At 31.3% G+C, this 19,749-nt stretch overlaps 3 protein-coding genes across 3 annotated transcripts; all 3 read right to left on the reverse strand.

The window, feature by feature from the left end:
• Positions 1 to 745: 745 nt before the first annotated feature.
• Positions 746 to 7,575, reverse strand: LOC114184774 (polyadenylate-binding protein RBP47-like). Its single transcript, XM_028072084.1, has 6 exons — positions 7,420 to 7,575; positions 7,198 to 7,336; positions 5,907 to 6,154; positions 5,650 to 5,780; positions 5,375 to 5,471; positions 746 to 844 (listed from the first exon to the last, which is right to left on the reverse strand). Exons 1-6 carry the CDS (start codon positions 7,573 to 7,575, stop codon positions 770 to 772), a joined length of 846 nt encoding a protein of 281 aa, XP_027927885.1. The 3' UTR covers positions 746 to 769.
• An 834-nt stretch (positions 7,576 to 8,409) lies between these two features.
• LOC114184775 (polyadenylate-binding protein RBP47B'-like) lies at positions 8,410 to 8,930 on the reverse strand. The gene has a single exon (XM_028072085.1). The coding sequence runs from the start codon at positions 8,857 to 8,859 to the stop codon at positions 8,410 to 8,412; it is 450 nt and encodes a 149-aa protein (XP_027927886.1). The 5' UTR covers positions 8,860 to 8,930.
• A 4,779-nt stretch (positions 8,931 to 13,709) lies between these two features.
• LOC114183585 (extensin-2-like) lies at positions 13,710 to 16,102 on the reverse strand. The gene has a single exon (XM_028070657.1). The coding sequence runs from the start codon at positions 15,398 to 15,400 to the stop codon at positions 13,943 to 13,945; it is 1,458 nt and encodes a 485-aa protein (XP_027926458.1). The 5' UTR covers positions 15,401 to 16,102; the 3' UTR covers positions 13,710 to 13,942.
• Between the last annotated feature and the right edge of the window lie 3,647 nt (positions 16,103 to 19,749).

Consider the following 19,749-nt stretch of genomic DNA (forward strand, 5'->3'; position numbering starts at 1 on the left):
TGAATGATATTCATTTTTTTCTTCTATTATCGTGTGTAATTATTTTGAAGGGAAAGAATGAAGAGTTTTTTTTTCTAATTAAAAAAGAATAATTTATATATACAAATTTGAATTTGGCACCCCTAAACTTTTTGTCTAAGTTTCGCCACTGGTTAGGTGGTGAGAGTAGTAGGAGGTTCTATCATAAGAATGGTTCCATTATTCTTATGATTGTAACAATGATTAATCTTGGGAGTGGTAGTTCAGTAGAGCATCTTGATAGAGTAGTTCCTATCAATATAAATGCTTGGTTTCACATGTCTAATTCAAGTACACTTATCTGAATAATATCGAATAGAAGAGTTTGAGTTATAATATTATTTTTATGTTATACGTCGGGTGTATATATTGGTTCTTTAAACGAAACTATAGTTTTTCTATTAATTAACATAATTTTAATTAACCTTTACCTATTGGCTTGAAAGTTAATTCCACATCTTTGTTTTAGTCTGAGGCTGAAAAATACATATGAACTATTTCCACAATTATCATCAAATCAATTACTTTTTAAGGCAAAATTAAAAGAAGTTTAAATTTGAATTACTTTTTAAGTTATTCTGAAATCTGTATAAAAAAATATTCTGAAAATTGTATAAGTTTAAATGCTTCGGGTATTTTCATACACTATAATCGACTATAAAAAAGCATATATTATGATATAATCAATAAATAAAGGAGACACAAGTATTTGTTAATATAAAATGAATAGTTTTAAATATCACTTTTGCATCTAAGAATCACAGTCCTTCCTCGTATTTTGCATTGCACTAGCATTTGTTGTGAAGAATTGAAGGGTCGCTTCTCTCTGTCACCAGTCAATTATTTGAACAAACATGGATGTCAGATGGAGACAACATGTCTTTTTCTATTATTATTATTATTATTATTATTATTATTATTATTATTATTATTATTATTATATTAGTTAAAATGGAACTTATAGTTGTCTCATGGGGTTGCTATTGTTAAAAAACATACATAAAGATAAACACGTTTGATGAAACACTAATTTGTCATCCTCCCAATAAATAAATACTTTTCCAAATAAGATCTACATGACAGTTTGCAGTTTTAACTAACCATTTAGTAATAATATCTGCACATGATTTCTACAATATAACTTTTATTTCATTCTTTTCTACCAGTTCATTTAAAAGTTCTCAAAGTCCCTCACATCAGGCATTCACACATCACCAATATCACCTTCACGATCTCACAAATCAGTAGCGGAAGATGGTTATGACAGGAAAGCTACGCCTCTCCCAACCCCGTTTTTTTCTATTTTATTTTTATTTATTTAAAAATTAATATTTATATATTATTATTTTATTTATATTAATTTATTTTTATTTTATTTTACTTTTTATATATTTTAAAAGAAAATATATTTATATATTATTACTTTATTTATATATTATTATTTTATTTATATATTATTACTTTATTTATATTAATTTAGTTTGAAAAATTTTTTTAAATTTAAAAATTACGTTTTTTTATATTATAATTTCTTATACTTATTTATTTGGTTTCTTTCTTATGTGTCTCTATCTTTTTCTCTTGTTTTATTTCTATCTTAATTTTCACTATCAATTTTTTATTATTTTCAAAATCAAATTACACTATGATAAAATTGAAGAGTTAATGAATATTTTGGAACGAACAATTTCTTCTTTTGAGTAAGTTTATCTTTTCCCTTTTTTTAAGCAATTTGTTTTCTTTTTGTATGTAGCTTTCCTATGCTCTAGGCATATCTCTATCTGTTAGATATCATAAAATTATGCTTTAATTGTTTATCAAACTCTTCTTTGTATAGATAGAGTTATTTTAGGCTTTGAAGTTGTGTAAGGCAAGAACAAGATTAGGAATCTACTATAAGGAAAGCTAATCATTTAAAAGATTAATTTTCTTAAAATATTGAATCTTGCTTTTAAGATTTAATTTGGAGTATTCATATAGTTTTTTTTTTTGTAAATAGGTGAGAGGTGACAAATTTATATTAGAAAAATTATGTTAAAAAGTAAAAGAATTGATTCTTTTTTCAAGAGGAAGGTTTGTGATGAAGATGAAAAAATGTATCTACGTCATCTAAAATTGAGAAACTTCATGACAATCCAAATATTGAAGAAAACGAAAAACAACTCTCTAATGTTCCTAAAGTTACATATTATGAAAAGTTACATATTATGTATTTGAAAATACTTTAGAACGTGATCTGGGGAAGCGTCTTCAAAATTGGCAATACCCACCATATCAAATTGATGAAGTACGAAGAGCTTATCTAAAACGGAGTCCATATCAAATGCATCTAGAAAATTATCCATTGTCTGATAAAGATGATCATCCAAGAAGATCTCAGTGCACATGGTTTAGCTTATTTTCTTCATGGTTAGAGTATTCGCTATTAAAAGATGTTGCATATTACTTACCGTGCTATATTTTTAGTAAAAAACCAAACGAACGACCTGACTTAGATGTTTTCATTGTTACAGATAATTGAGTTTATTTTCATTGAATTCTAATTGCCAATAAGTTGATTGTCAACAACATATTTTAACTTTTTGAATGTTTTTTTATTAGGTTTCAAAAGTTGGAGGAGTACCCTGACTAAAGAAAACTTTTGTTTTTTTTATATATTATTGTTGATGATAAACTTTATATTACTATTTCATATATATTATTGTTATATTGTTAGGATTCTATTATCATGAATGCTTATTTTGAAAAAAAAAATAATGTAAAATAATTATTATTTTTTAATTAAAAAATAATTTATATATAATAAATATAATTTGACCTCCTAAATTTTTGGATCAAGTTCCACTGCCGTCACAAATGTTCAGGAGATGTTCCGGAGAGTCTAAAACCATGTAGTTGGTGCCATATTAACAACCTAGATATTTTGAAAGACTATACAGATTGTGATTCATAATGTATCACAAATGCTAATTCATAATGATCACAAATAGGGATGGCAACGGGGCGGGGCGAGGACGGGTTTCGCTATCCCATACCCATCCCCGCATAAAAAATTCATCCCCATCCCCATACCCAAACCCAACGGGTATCAAACTTTTTTCTCATCCCCATCCCCACCGGGTAACGGGTATAATCTCGTACTCATACCCGTACCCGTGTTCTAACTACTTCAATATTAATTTTTATAAAAGAAAAAAAATTACGGTAAAGAAAACATAATATTATGAAATATTCAATATTAGGAGGATTTTCTTCGATGCCAAATACCTTAAAATAAATTATAATTGTTTACATTTTATATTAGAATACCAAATAAAATTTCATGTGAACCAAAACATTTATTAAATTTGCAAACTACAACATTGATGAACTTAGTTGATAAAACTAAAAAATATTTCAAAAAATATAAAAGGAAAACAAATATTCAAATTAAAATATATTTTAAATGTTTGTTTACTTCAATTTTTTAAATTCTAATGAATCTTTTTTTTATACACTAATAAAAGTTATAATATATCACTTGATCAAAATGACACAAAGAACAAATAATAAAAGGAAAACAAATATTCAAATTAAAATATATTTTAAATGTTTGTTTACTTCAATTTTTTAAATTATAATGAATCTCTTTTTTATACACTAATTAAAGTTATAATACATCACTTCATCAAAATGACACATAGAACAAATAATAAACATAATAATAAAATTTTGACATAGATTTTGTATCTTTTGAACTTCAATATATGTAGGATAGTGACAAAAAAATATTCATAGAAATTACATTAAATTTTTATATTGTAGTAAATAAAAGTTATTTATACAATTAAAGTGAAAAAAGTTACAGTATGATTAATAGTGAGTTATAAAATAACAAATAATTAGATAGAATATATCGAAATATTATTCTACATGATGAAAATAAACAATAAATAAAAATATTAAAAAACTAACAAATGTGTGTTTTAGAAATAATTTGAGAGACTATCGAAAGAAATCGCACAAAGGAAATCAAATGTATAATTAAGGTATGATAAAATGAAAAAAACCTTAGAGAACTGATTATTAAATTATGTTTGAAGTGGTTAAAAATAAATAGAAATATCATTAGTGACCAAAAAATGTGTCATTAAATTACAAATAAATTAGTAATTAAATTGGTCACTAAATCAAGTACTGATTCGATCATTGAATCGGTCACTAATTTAGTCATTGATTCAGACAATAAATCAACTACTACCACCAATGACGAAAAATAGTGACTGATATGAGTTATTAACTAAATCAGTCACCATTTCATATTTTTCTTGTAGTGAATTATCATATACTATTCCTAAATATCATTATATATATATATATATATATATATATATATATATATATATATATATATAAAATTTTAACCACTTCAAACAAAATTTAAAGTGAAAAAATTACATTATGATTAATAATGAGTTATAAAATAAAAAATAATTAGATAGAATATATCGAAATATTATTCTACATGATGAAAATAAAAACAATAAATAAAAATATTAAAAAACTAACAAATGTGTGTTTTAGAAATAATTTGTGAGACTATCGAAAAATATCACACAAAGGAAATCAAATGTACAACTAAGGTATGATAAAACGAGAAATATCTTAGAGAACTAAGAAAACTTTTCAAATATCAACATATATACTTAATGGTTGAAAAATAACGAAAATTATTTTAATGAAACAAAAGAGTTCTTCAAATTAAACAAAAGTTAATAATAATAATAAGTAAAGAATTTTTTTTATATTACCTTAAATTGAGAGTATAAACATTCTCATGTGAAAGGAAAATTTATAATAAATAAAAATATTAAAAAATAATATAAATATTCAAATGTGAGGCACAATTTTTCTTTTATTAACATACATCATTTTAACATAACTACATAAAGGTTATGATAAAATAAAAAATATATTGGAGATGAGAATGAGTTTCATGACAAGTGAAATAATTAAAAGAAATAAAAAATAGAAAAATAAAATAAAATATATATATATATATAGGGGTTACTTGATTAATTGTGAATATTTTAATAATTTAAACGAGAATGGAAATATGACGGGGACAGGTATTATGGCAGGTATATGTACATCTCCATACCCATCTCTATAGCCAACTGAAAAAGTCGGGGATTACCCATACCCATACCCAATCAATGCGGGGATTCTCCGTCAAAACGGAAACGGATTCGGACAATACCCACGGAAACGAATTTATTTGCCATCTCTAATCACAAATGCACCATGCTACAGCATGAAAACCTTTAAATAAATAAAAAATTATCAAGAAAGGGGTCATTTCTAAAAGTAAAATCACCTGTCTAGCAGCTAGGGTCCTACCCCAAGAAATCCTGACCACTTGTTGGTCTATCATCTTTCCCTGCATTTTTTGAATAGCTTCTTCAGCAGATTGCCTGCAGCATACACAAGATATAGGAAAGGTAAACACAAGAACCAGTGTGTAATACAATACAATACAATCAATATTCAATAAATAAGTACAAATAAATAAAGATTGATGCCACAAGAAAAACAGACAATAATTTTTTCAAACTAAAACATGTTCAAAAGACTAGGGAAATATAAGAGAACCTAGTCCCAAATTGAACAAAGCCACATCCCTTGCCAGGCGGAATTTTAACAGAAACAATTTCTCCAAATTGCAGAAAGTTTTGCTTCAGTTCCTCCTCAGACACATTAAGATCCAAACTACCAACAAAAATCTGCAAAAAGAAATCATGTCAGTGAAACATTGCGAGACAATGAAAATCACACACACATACATAATATAAACACGCATGTGTGTATATTTTTTATTCTTTGGTCCATCTTTTGCATAACTAACTCACGGTAGTGTTATTAGCATCATACTCCGGAGGTTGAGCTTGAACCGGCGCAGTGTACGCCGGAATCTGGTAAACCGGTTTGGGGACAGGTGCGGGCGCGGCGTAACCAGCGGTGGTTTTCTTGGGCGTGGCGGCGCTAATGCGCATGGCTCTGGTGGAGCAATAAACCCCGTTCATCTCGGTCATGGCGCGGTTGCGTTCGTTCTCGTCGGAGAATTTCACGCATGTGTTAGCCTTGCAGCGGCCCGTGTTGGGATACGTGTGTTAGATTATAAATATAAAATAGATTATCAGAAACATCAAACCAATAATATAATAAATTATTTCTAAATAATAAGAGCAGTTCGTAATATAATAACAGAATATGGAAATATACGTAGTGTGAGATGATAGTGCTCTTTTTCTAGTAGGAGGTTATTTTAGAATGTATATGTTGGTAGTCGTCTTAAAATTGAGAAATGGAATATTAATTTTATATTTTTATCGAGATCAGAGACCTCTCAATAACTCATCATAGATCATTTATCAGAAACTCAATATGTATTATCCATAAATTAATAAAAAAATGTGTAATATAATTGATATTTAAAAATAATATAATTTATTAATTAATGTTAATCCAATAATAATAATAAAGAATAATAATTTTATATAATAAAATTATATAAAATACAACCATCTCCCATTTGGATAACATTAATAAATAAATTAATTATATCAATTACAACATAAGTACAAATACCAATCAAAAAATATAAGCATGGATCACAAAAATAATATCCGATAAGGATACACATCATATGCTTAAATTTTCAAACAAACATAATAAATATGTGATCCCAAAATGGTTAAAACATTTTATATGTTGAAAGAGATGTAATGAATCTGACGTCATATATAAATTTACATTTGATGAAAGCCATAATAATATAAAGGGTACATTTTTGTCTCCCACTAACCTAGTATATCAAAAGACTTAACCACAGCCATATGAGTTACATGATTTTGAAAAAGTCCAATAGCTAAGCCTTTAGTTAGTGGATTTGCTAACATATCTTATGTAGCAGTATGCTCAATCGGAGTCTGAAAATTTAAAACTTTCTCTCTAACAAACATAAATTGTATATCAAGATGCTTTGAGCATCAGAACGTATGTTGTTTTGAGAGACATACAAGGCAGTAGTATTTCCACAATATATTATAAGTAGCCTAGAAATACTTTCAACAATTTGAAAGCCAAAAATTAAATTTTAGGCCACACAGTTTAACAAGTGCTTCATAACAAGCAACATACCGCCTTCAGGAGTAGTTGTAAGAGTTTGTTTAACCCTCTTCCAAGAAATAACTTCTCCTTCCATCATAAAACCAAATCCGAAAGTAGATTTTCGGTCGTCAGGGTAACCAGCAAAATCAAGATCAAAACAACCAATGACCTGATGTTAAAGTTGATCAGACTTTTTATAGGTCAACATGTGATCCTTGGTTCTCTGCAAAAAATATCTAAAGACCTTTTAACGGCTTTCCAATGACCCAAACCTGGATCGCTCAAGTATCTCCCTAAAACATTTAAAGCATTTACAACAAAAGCAATATCAAGGCGAATACAAACTTGAGCATACATTAAACTATCAACAACAAAAGCATATGGACTTTTCCATTTCAACTCTATCATTGTATGTCATTTTGAGGACATTGAGATTTAGAGAGAAATCAACACCAAATCAGAGATTTTCCAAAAAAAAATCTCAATTAGCCCATGGCTTTCGATTGAGGTTTTTAAGAACAATGCATAGGATTGTTGTGTGACACGAAATTGCACACAATTTTTTTTCCAGAAGAAGATAAAAGAAAACCCCCTAAATCACAATTAGGTTTTCTCATCAAATTGGGAAACAAAAGATTAAGGTTGATGCAATCAAAGACGATACATAATCATAATTCTAATATGGCTCGGATACAAATTGTTAGATTATGAATATAAAATAGATTATCAGAAGCATCAAACCATCGGTATAATAAATTATTCTCAAATATTAATAGCAGTTCCTAATATAATAGTAGAACGCGGAAGCGTACCTGATCAGTAATTAGGAACACAATATAGATGAAAAGTGATACATGATCTTCCAACTATAATCAGTGAAAGATTAAAAAAAATTGTTTCCATGGTGTGAGACGATACTGCTCTCTTTTCTGGTAAGAGGTTATCCTAGAACGTATCTTACGAATGTGTTGTTACATCGTCTCATAAAACTGGGATATGGGATATCAATTTTATATCCTTACCAGGCAGAGACTATAGATCTCTCAACAAGTTTCTGAATACTTAAGTTTATCACAGACTGTTCATTGAATAATCCAATCCATCATAGACCGTTCATCAGAAATTCAATATGTATTATACATAAATTAATAACAATTGTACAACATAATTGATATTTAAAAATAATATAATTTATTAAATAATGTTAATCCCTAATAATAATAATAATAGAGAATAATAATTTTATATAAAATACAACACTGTGACGACCTTGGCGCCGCGAACGGAGGGATAGTGGACCCAGAAGGTTTCTTCGAGAAGAAAATCGGTTACATCGGAAGCAAGATCGCCCACGAAGATGGAATGTTCTAGGCCCGCGTCGGGCCTGCGCTCATCGATGTCGAAAGAGGCCCAATTGAGCCTAAAGGTTTGTTCGGTGTCGAGCATTTGCATGTCATTGTAGGTCTGGAGCACGCGCTCCACTGCCGCGTGGGAAACAAACTCGATGAAACCGTAAGCCTCGGGTTGGCTCGTAATCTTGTTGCGGATGATTTTGATGGAGAGAACCTCACCAGTGTGGGTAAAACAGTGGTTGAGGTAAGCCTCGTCCACCCAATACTGCAAATCCCCAATCCATAGGGTTCTCACTTCCTCGATTGTCGAAGGTTGGTGGTACCCCTGCAACGCCACCATCGTTCCTCTGCTCTGCCTCTGCGCCGATACCACTGTAAGGAAGAACACCGCTTACTCGATCTGCTACTGGATTTTCTTTTTTTTCTTATTTTAAAAGAAAATATTTACTAAACACAACTTTTAACATGCATGCTTTCTTAGGGGTGGCAATGCGGGCCGGTCCGACCCGTTTAGGCTCGTCCCGCATAAGGCCCGTCCCGCCCCGCACACTTTATGCGGGTTAAAAACATTAGTCCGCTCCGCATACTCCTTGGTCTTTAAGCCTGCGGGCCGGTCCGCTTTTTTTAATTTTTTTTTTAATTTTTTAATTTTTTTTTAATTTTTATAATAAAACTTTCAATGTTTAAAAATTGAGAAACTTTAAGAAGTTCATAAAATTAATTAAAGACTTTGGGGAATTCAATAATAAATTGATAATTTAACATTTTCATCATATTCATACTATGACATACATAATATATTTTATAAATTTTATCACATTAAAAATTACATCATACTTGTCTTTTCTAGTTAACAAGAATTTGAAACGTTAATGCAAGAGTCCAAAAAAGAAGTAATTAATATACACAAGTGCAAGTTTTTTTTTTATGCGGGCTTGTGGATCGGCCCGCGCGGACCGCGGTCCTATGCGGGCCTGCGGGCTCACTACCATGGCCCGCCCCGCGTTTTTCCGCGGGCCGGCCCGCTAGTCCCTAATTGCCACCCCTATGCTTTCTTATGTATATGTAGTATTATATTATTATTTATATAAAATAAATAAATATTTTTTATCTTCAATTTATTTGTTAAATAACAAGTAGAGCTGTTGGGTTAGAACCTGCGAGCCAACTTGGCTCACCACGGGTTCAGGCCGGGTTGAGTTGAAATTTTTTTACAAATTTCAATACAGATTGATTTTTGACCTGGCTCATCTAGAACCTGGCTCACCCGGGTTAAACCCGTGGTGAGCCGGGTTGGCTCACCAACCCGCAGATAAAAGGATCACACAAGTATTTTTTAGGTTAAAATACTCCGTTAGTCCTTGTTTTGGTTTAGAAATCTCAAATTGGTCCTCGTATTTTAATTGATCTCAATTTCGTCCCCATTTTTGTAATTGAGTTTTAGATCAGGGCAATCGTTAACTGTTGGCAAATGGCGTTAATATGTGATGATGTGGTTGTAATGTTCATTCTTACGTGTCATTGAGTTGTGGTTGGCACTGTAAACTACCATTGTTGTTTTCCCTTTTAAGAAGATAATGTTGAGAGAGGGTAAGTGTTTGAAAGAGGGTGCGGAAGGTTTCTCGTCTCCTTCGTTTTGCTTTGTTTGCACCGGTAATGTCTCCCTCTCATTCTTGCTCGTCCTGCACTTGCAATGGTTGGGGAATGAAAAATTCTAGCGTTTCTTCCCATGGGGTGTGGGAAGGAGGTTCGATTTCGCACCTGTATGCTATTGCGGTGAGAAAGCAATCACGAGAACTGCTAGAACTGCTAAGAACAGGGGGAGAAAATTTTGGGGATGCCCAAAGTTCAAGGTATGAGATATGGAAATGAATTTAGTTCTGTTTTTTTGGTGGATGTTGTTTTTGTATTTTCGTTTTCGAAAACCTAATTTTGCAATTTGGGGTTTTTTGTTTCGTTGGACAGGGTGGAAGTGAAGAAGTTGTTCGCATTCCCGCACTTACTGATTTTCCCAATCCAATCCCTAATTACATCATTTAGGGTTTCAAGCACCGTTTTTTTTAATTCTCAGTCCACGCAGTCACTGTGCAATACTGAAAAATAATACATAACGCCACGTCAGAAATTCAAAAACAAGTTAACGTTACAAAATTTAACACTGTTACTGATTGCCCTGATTTAATACTCAATTACAAAAACGAGGACGAAATTGAGATCAATTCAAATACGAGGACCAATTTGAGATTTCTGAACCAAAACGAGGACCAACGGAGTATTTTAACCTATTTTTTATTAAGTTGAGTTTTACATTTGGGTCATGTTAGGTTGTTTATTTTAACCAACACATAAATAATTTGTATTTTTTTTATTTTGGTTTGTATTTGGATTGTATTAAAGTTTATTTAGATTTTAATTTTAATTATAATTTAGTTTTGACTAAAAAATGTATTTTTTTTTAATTAAGTGAACTCGTGAGCCAACCCGTTTAACCCGCCAACTCGTGGTGGGCCGGGCCAGGTTCAAATTTTTTTGGCTCGCTAAAAAGTGAGCCGGATTAGGTTGACTCACTAAATCATCAACGCATGATGGGTCGAGTCGGGTTACCCATTTTGACAACTCTAATAACAAGAATTGTTATTTATTTTATTTTTCTTTTTGTGTAAATGTTATGTGATATAGATTTTTTGCTTTAGCAACAAAATACTATTTAATCATTAAATAAGTATAAATGAATTTCATTTTATGTTGAAAACTTGATAATTAATTATATACTTATATTTTTAATAAGAACTTTTTATTTTTATTCAACTTTGCATTTTTAAACGAATTGAAAGACATTGATGTTTTTTTTATTTAATGAAATGTAAAGTTCATTGTTAATGCATAAAAAAAATGTATTTTTTGTTAATTAAGTGAACTCGTGAGCCAACCCGTTTAACCTGTCAACTCGTGGTGGGCCGGGCCGGATTCAAATTTTTTTGGCTCGCTAAAAAGTGAGCCGGATTGGGTTGACTCACTAAATCATCAACCCATGATAGGTCGAATCGAATTACCCATTTTGACAGCTCTAATAACAAGAACTGCTATCTATTCTTCTTTTTTTTTTTTGTGTAAATGTTATGTGATATAGATTTTTTGCTTTAGCAACAAAATACTATTTAATCAATTAAATAAGTATAAAGCAATACGATGAATTTCATTTTATGTTGAAAACTTGATAATTAATTATATACTTATATTTTTAATAAGAACTTTTTATTTTTATTCAACTTTGATTTTTAAACGAATTGAAAGACATTGATGTTTTTTTTATTCAGTGAAATGTAAAGTTCATTGTTAATGCATAAAAAAAAACAATTAAAAGTTAAAGAACAAAATTATTTCTAATTTTCCTTTTACAATAATAAATGATAAGTGAAATGCAACAAATAATTCCCGCTTTTAATTATCATAATTACAAATTATTGTTATTTAAATTACTATAAATTTCATTGATTTAATTATAGCTTCACTCTAACCGGTTTCATGTAAGTTAAGGAAACCATAAAGTTTCTTAGATAATAATCTATAACCTCTTAAATTTCTTTTAGGGTGTCGCTACTAAGTGTCTCTAAGATATTAGTTAAAGATGATTAATATGTATTGAATTTTACAAAAATATATAATTAAGTGTGATATTAAATAAAATATGACTTAATAATTATTAATTAAATTTTATTTTATTTAAAGAACAAAAATGTTTATTATTATACAGGTATTTTGTATTTTATTTAATGTCCACCAATAAAAATTAAAAAATAATTAAATAACAAAATAATTATATTTTAATATTATTAAAAATTAAATATAAGAAAATTTGAATAATAAAAAAATAAATAAAGAAATAATGTTAAATATCTAAATAGTTTATAGAAATTTTCAAAATCAAAGACTCTTCGAGTGTCAAAAAATTCTTTTTTTTATTTTTTAGTAAAGATCTTGAAATTTTCAAAAGTCTATATTCTTTATCTTAAATTTATTATCTAAAAATTTAAAAAGATAGTTTTATCTTTATAAAATAGTCATATATATTTATATTATTTTAATTAATATATTTAATAATTCTAATTTTTAATGTAAAAATAATGAAATTAATGCTCATTAATTATTTATTAATTAATTTTTTAGGACATTGATTTGCATTATTTTTTTATACTTAATCAATTATTCAAATTTGGGATTGAATTTATTCATTTGTTTGAAGTAAATTATGGTACAACCATAAAACTCTTATTTTTTTTAAAAAGAAATTCTGAACTAGCCATCCTAAAATTATGAATACATAGTTTCTTTTTCAAAAGTCATTCTTCTATACAAACCTCCATCTTCTTCCTCGTATTTTGCATTGCACTAACATTTGTTGTGAAGAATTGAAGGGTCGCTTCTCTCTGTCACCCAAAGCCTCATCCATTACACTTGAAGATCCTCAAACGTTGTAAGGTTCTAATTCCCGTGCCTCTTGTACAATTACAATGTTTAAGTATCTTTCACGCTTCATATTAATTAATTAATTGCTCAAGTTAAATGATTAACATTTTAATTATCTTCCGAATATCCATCCTTCAGTTTCTCCCTTTCCAAATAGGGTTTAGGTTGCATTAGATATTTCTATTTGAGGTGGCATGGTGAGTTTCCATTTTGGAATATCTCGTTCAAACTTTGGCCCATGTTGTGCTAAAAAGTGATTACGCCATTGACTATTTTCTAAGTAGTGTGTGATTGTTAAATTAGGGCGAATTTCAGTTGGGTTATGTGCCGTCGTAAATTCCAGAGTAATTAAACTTTTGGGTTGGTGTTCATTTGCTGATTCTTCTGACTAATTAATTAACGTTCGAAAGAGAGATTTTGAAAACCCTGTGCTTAATTTGAGCCAATGTCTCTTTATGAATTTCACCAGTCAATTATTTCAACAAACATGGATGTCAGATGGAGACAACATGTCTTTTTCTATTATTATTATTATTATTATTATTATTATTATTATTATATTCTCTTTCAAAGGGCCCATCATTCTCAAAGATTCCACGTGTAAATCTAGAGACAAACAGCTAATGTTTCGATAAGAGATAACTACGAGGTTCATTTTACGATATCGAATGGAATCTTTATATCGTAGGAGCAGGGCACGAACTACATTAAGATCATATCATAGAAACAAGGAAATGCCAAAATGGAAACTTAGCAAAATTAATGTATATAATATGATATGATAAAATTTAAAATTAAGCAAACTTTTGAATGGACAATAATAAATGACACAACAGGGCTACATTCATAACAAAGGCTCTTCGGTGTAGACCCTGTATTATTGACGAAGTCTTAGTAGTAATCGCAGCAATGTGTTGCATAAATTTGTTGAAACGATATAAGCTGGTTTAGTTAACTTAATAGCCTGCAGGAGGCGGTGGGGAGTTATAGAGGTAAGGTAGGTGATGTGGCGGGTACTTGTGAACATAATGAGGAGGTGGAGGTGGAGACTTGTACACGTATGGAGGAGGAGGTGAAGGAGATGGAGGGGGAGGAGATTTGTAGACGTATGGGGACTTGTGGACATATGGTGAAGTCGAGTGGGATGGAGGTGGTGGTGACTTGTAGATATATGGTGGTGGAGGTGAAGGGGATGGAGGTGGTGGAGATTTATAGACATAAGGAGGTGGTGGTGATGGGAATGGTGGTGGTGGAGACTTGTAGACATACGGAGGAGGTGGTGAATGGGATGGTGGGGGAGGAGACTTATAAATATATGGAGGGGGTGGTGATGGAGATGGTGGTGGTGGGGACTTGTAGACATAAGGAGGGGGAGGTGATGGAGATGGTGGAGGGGGAGATTTGTAGACGTATGAAGGAGACTTGTGAATATATGGTGGAGGAGGTGAGGGGGATGGAGGTGGTGGAGACTTGTATACATAAGGAGGGGGAGGTGAGGGAGATGGTGGAGGAGGAGACTTATATACATATGGTGGAGGAGGCGAGGGGGATGGAGGTGGTGGAGACTTGTACACATAAGGAGGGGGAGGTGATGGAGATGGTGGAGGGGGAGATTTGTAGACATATGGAGGAGACTTGTGAATATATGGTGGAGGAGGTGAGGGGGATGGAGGTGGTGGAGACTTGTAGACATAAGGAGGTGGAGGTGATGGAGATGGTGGAGGGGGAGATTTGTAGACATAAGGGGGTGGAGGAGGAGACTTGTAGACATATGGTGGGGGAGGTGAGGGGGATGGAGGTGGTGGAGACTTGTAAACATAAGGAGGGGGAGGTGATGGAGATGGTGGAGGTGGGGACTTGTAGACATAAGGAGGTGGAGGTGATGGAGATGGTGGAGGAGGAGACTTGTACACATATGGTGGAGGAGGTGAGGAGGATGGAGGTGGTGGAGACTTGTAGACATAAGGAGGGGGAGGTGAGGGGGATGGAGGTGGTGGAGACTTGTAAACGTAAGGAGGGGGTGGTGATGGGGATGGAGGTGGAGGAGATTTATACACGTATGGAGGGGGTGGTGAAGGAGATGGAGGTGGAGGAGACTTATAAACATATGGTGGGGGTGGTGATGGGGATGGTGGTGGAGGAGACTTGTAGATATATGGAGGTGGTGGTGAAGGAGAGGGAGGTGGTGGTGACTTATAGACATAAGGTGAAGGTGGAGATTTGTGTGCATGTGGAGGTTTTTTGTAATGGTGGGGTGGGTGTTTTGCATGCTCTGGTGGAGAGTAATAGGTTGGCTGGGATGCATAGTAAGGCTTATAGTTATAATCATCACCAGCCACAGTGATAGCAATTAGACAAAATGCCAATCCATAGATGAGTCGAGGCCAGTGCCTCGGCCCTGCCGATGTTCTCATCTTCTATCAGTGTGCAGCACCAGTGGTTGTTTAGATGAGCTATGCTCTATGCTTGCATTTGCAAAGTATGCATCCTAACCCTTTATATAGTGTTAGCCTTCAGTTATGGCTGATACTGTTTATTTGTTAAATGCATCGACAGACTGGTTGAGGATTTAATATACATGCTGCACATTACCCTTTTTGTTCAAATCATTATTCGGAGTTGAAGTTGCAGGCCTCCATTATGTGAATTCATATTTCTTACGATATGGATTAGCAACAAAGTCAAGAAAGAAGGTTGGCAATGGCATGGTTGGACGTAAGAACTAGTTGAATTGGATCAAATTTTGAAAATGCGCGTTAAAGCAGCCAGCTATGATTATTTCAATTGAACTTTAGAGAACCGGTGAATATATTAGAGCAAGCCTGAAGTACCAAACATCATATTGAAGTCAAATGTCAGGGTGTCGGTCAAAACAAAAACCTACCAGACATCCGGATCAATAGGCAAACTTACATTCTCAAGTCATGACAATGGCTATAGTTAAAATTATCCCCATGAGAATGTGACATTATAATTTTATCTTGGTATGATTACTTTAGAGTATTTTACGGTTTTTCTCATCCGTACAAAACTTGGTCTTATGAACCTTTGATCAGTTACCCCATTTGACTAGGTTTTCAGGGTTTAACTGTTGATGTAATATTATTGGTACTTCACTGATGTTTGTTTTTCCACATTAACATTGAGCATCTAACTAACTATGTTCTTAACTGCATTTTGAGTGGTTTCCCTATCCGATTGTAATTTTCCATTACATTACTGGTCTAGTGCGAACTCTGCAGGTAGGACTCATTTTTCCTAGTGATTTCATTATACTTGCTATATGTACTGTTCTAGACATATTAGAGAATGCTGCTACTGTTTTTACTCTGCCATCATCGTGTTGTTTTCAGAGACATGTATTCTATATATAAGGTGATCCATTAGTTGCATTTTGATAGTCATTTAATTGTAGAGATAAACACAACTTGCTCCACGTATGTCCTTGACATGGTGCAGGAATACTAGTAGGTTTATTAACTTACATATCAAAATTAACTATTTGTGTCTGTCATAGACTCATGGCCAAAGACATTTGGAGATTCATTTTCTTGTCAAGTTAAGGTACAAATTAGTCATGAGTGAAACTAGTAAGAATTCGATCCCAATACCTAGTTTATCTGCACCCAAATATATAGCAGATATTAAAGAGATCTTAGTTTTGAAATTAGATGAAAATTTGAACAGTCAGGGAAGATAATTCCTTTTACAGTTATAGATCGTAATTAAAATTTTAATCCATGTTGACCCTGTTGTCTCTCGTATAAGACATTCTCCTTCAACTTATGCAGGACATTGATATACCTTGCCATTTATTTTAGTATTTCTTAATTTCAATTCCCTAATCAAACACATTCTTATTACACGGATTGGCTAAAAGAGAATTGCATCATATTATATAGCATTGCATTGCCGGTGAGTTCTAATGTAACCTGAGTTCAGAAATAATTGATGTTGGCAGTGTCAACGAGTTGGTGTGGCCAGCTGTGGGAAAGGAATTATATTCACAATTTCGTGGGAAGCCATCAAATAATCTTCTCTCCTCTCAGGTTCTCCTTAAACCCAATTTCTTTTCCTGAAAATTTCATGAAAATAGATAATATATTCTAAAATTCAACTTCTCTGACATATAGTAAGAAGCAATTTTAACCATTCCATTTTGGATAGAGGGGTAAGATTATTATTCCATTTTATATTTCATTTCACTGGTATGCTTATTCCTTCAAGGAAAACAAAGAGTTGAGATTAATTTTCCATAAAATATTTTTAATATTATATTATATAAATTCTGATATATTGAGTTTACAAATATTTTAGCTTTTTGGGGAGAAGAAATAATTTCGGCCATTCAATTTATATGAATATTTAATAATAATTTTTCAAAATCAATTTTAATTTAGATGTAGGTATATGCATTCTATGGGCACTTTAAAAATCTTTCTATCAAATTTTTTATTTTCTCCTATTCAATATGTTGAACATATTTTTATTGGGAAATTATAAAAAGTTTGGTCAATTAATTCCTGAATTCACAAATTGTCAAAATAAATTTTGTCAAAAGATAATTTTTCTATCATAATTTCAGAAATTGCAAATGCAATTGTTTATGTAGGTAAATTGGTCGATGCTCTTAATTTCATTCATTAACTTAGTGTATTATTTTATTTTAAATTTGGTATATATTGGTTGTTGCTTTTTCTTTTTTTAAATTTGAGATGTCCTTTAATAAAGAATTCGATTCGTAGTTAAGAGGTTGACTTCTTTTAATATATGTTTTGTGTTCACACGGGCATCGAGATCCAATATTTGTCCATATACATATTTAAGGAGCATGATTGTCCTTCAACCATGTTAGTTGGTTACAAAAAACTTGAAATAAGAGTTTGAATCATAAAAATAATGTTTGAGTTTGACCATAACAATAGTAGTTAAAAACAATGAGATCAAACCAAGTATCAGAATTATAACTCTTTGATTTTTTAATTTAATAAAAAAATCACTATTGATTTTTAGATAAGTATTATTTAAAAAGTGAATGAATGTTGGTCATATATACAATAATTAGTTATTGAATAATGATGTAAAATTAAAGCATATATCACTTGTTCTTAACTTTTATGCGTAATGTAATTGATTTTATTTAACTTTTATAATGTGTTCATTTGAAGGAGAGGATTTGAGAACGAGTGGATGGGTTTGAGTGGATTTGAGAGTGAATTTTGTGTTGTTTTTTTAAAGGATTTAGAGGTGATTGTGAGTAGAATTTAAAGTAATTTTTGTGAAAGTTGATGAGAAATTTGATTGATATGATAGATTAAAAAAATATGTTTTAATAGAAGTATTGAGGAGATTACCATTTTGCCCTTACCATATTGCCCACACAAATCTATTCCACTTGAGAGGGGATCAAATATCTCACTTTCTCTCTACACATAGATCCATTCCACTTGAACTGGGATCGAATCTCTCACTTTCTGCCTACACATAGATTCGTTCCATTTGAGGTGGGATTGGATCCAGTTCTTTAGCCACATCCATATTCGTTCCAAGTGAGATGGGAACAGATTCATGCTCTTCACGTTCAACTCCTTCGCTCATACCATGCGTGGATGGGTTCCAACTTTGCCAGGTGTTTAACCACACCAAATCCATTTCAAGTGAGGTGGGAATGGATCCATGCTCTTTATCGTTCACAGGTCCCTTTGCTCACACTTACTATGCATGGATGTGTTCCAACTTTGTAGAGGGTAAAATTGTATTTAACCAAGTGAATCAACTTAAATGATCGCGTGTTAGGTGGGATTGGAAAACTACTAAATCCCGCTAATTGTTGCATGCCTTCCTCTTAATTTTCTTCAAACGAACACATAAATTATTACGTAATTCATCTTCACATTACCACTCAACTTCAAACGAACACAGTGTTACACTTTAAGTAATTAAAAAAGAACTATTTCCCTAAAGTATTAATTATATTATGATATTTATGGTGTAGTGGTTTTTTTAAGAAGTTTTGTTATTTTAATTTGTTAGCACTAGTTTTTAGTAAATAAGAAGAAAATATAAGTGTAGTACTTCAAGCTTTATTAATATTCTTCGTTAAAGAAAAAAGCAAAAGTTTGTCTCGATGCCCAGCAAAATTTAAGAAATGTCTTACATTGGATTATTAGTTATAAAAGTAAAAGGTGGAATGAACAGTCTGATCCGTGAGAGTTTGAATTTAGTTCTAGGACTTAAATAAATTAAAGTAACATTATTTAAAATAGTTTCACTTTTCACTTTCGTGCTTAATTGCATATAGATTCTTCCTACACATTATAATAAAATTAATTTATTAAAATACAATTAAATAATATGATTAAATTGCAGTTTAATAATAACACGTACGATTTATTTCAAACTAATAATAAATGTGAAAGATAAAAATTAATTTCAAATTCTATGTATTTATTAACTTTTAATAATTTAAAACGAAGGTAAAAAGGTGGAAGTAAATTTTAAAGTTATTTTTTATTTATCAGCATTTAAAAAATATGTTGATAGAAAAATACGCCATCAAACACGTAAAGTATGGCTTAGCCAAATCAAAACTATAACTTTTGCAAAGAAATAACAAAGAAAAAGTATTACTTATTATAAGATTGGAGGGACCAAAATATTGTTGTTGTGTGTATCACGAAACCACGTTCTCGCATAAATTGATAGAAGATCGCAGTGTTATAAAAAAACAAAAAGATATCACTAGCCTTTAGTCAAATCATTG

The sequence above is a fragment of the Vigna unguiculata genome, chromosome 5 (genome assembly GCF_004118075.2).
Source record: "Vigna unguiculata cultivar IT97K-499-35 chromosome 5, ASM411807v1, whole genome shotgun sequence".
Taxonomy (NCBI): Eukaryota; Viridiplantae; Streptophyta; class Magnoliopsida; order Fabales; family Fabaceae; genus Vigna; species Vigna unguiculata.

Coding starts and splice junctions, on each gene's coding strand:
- LOC114183585 (XM_028070657.1), bottom strand. CDS start 15,400: ATGAGAACATCGGCAGGGCCGAGGCACTGGCCTCGACTCATCTATGGA.
- LOC114184775 (XM_028072085.1), bottom strand. CDS start 8,859: ATGGTGGCGTTGCAGGGGTACCACCAACCTTCGACAATCGAGGAAGTG.
- LOC114184774 (XM_028072084.1), bottom strand. CDS start 7,575: ATGATAGAGTTGAAATGGAAAAGTCCATATGCTTTTGTTGTTGATAGT. Junction 7,337..7,419: donor GTTTGGGTCATTGGAAAGCC/GTTAAAAGGTCT, acceptor CTTTAACATCAG/GTCATTGGTTGTTTTGATCT. Junction 5,472..5,649: donor TTTGTTCAATTTGGGACTAG/GTTCTCTTATAT, acceptor TGTATGCTGCAG/GCAATCTGCTGAAGAAGCTA.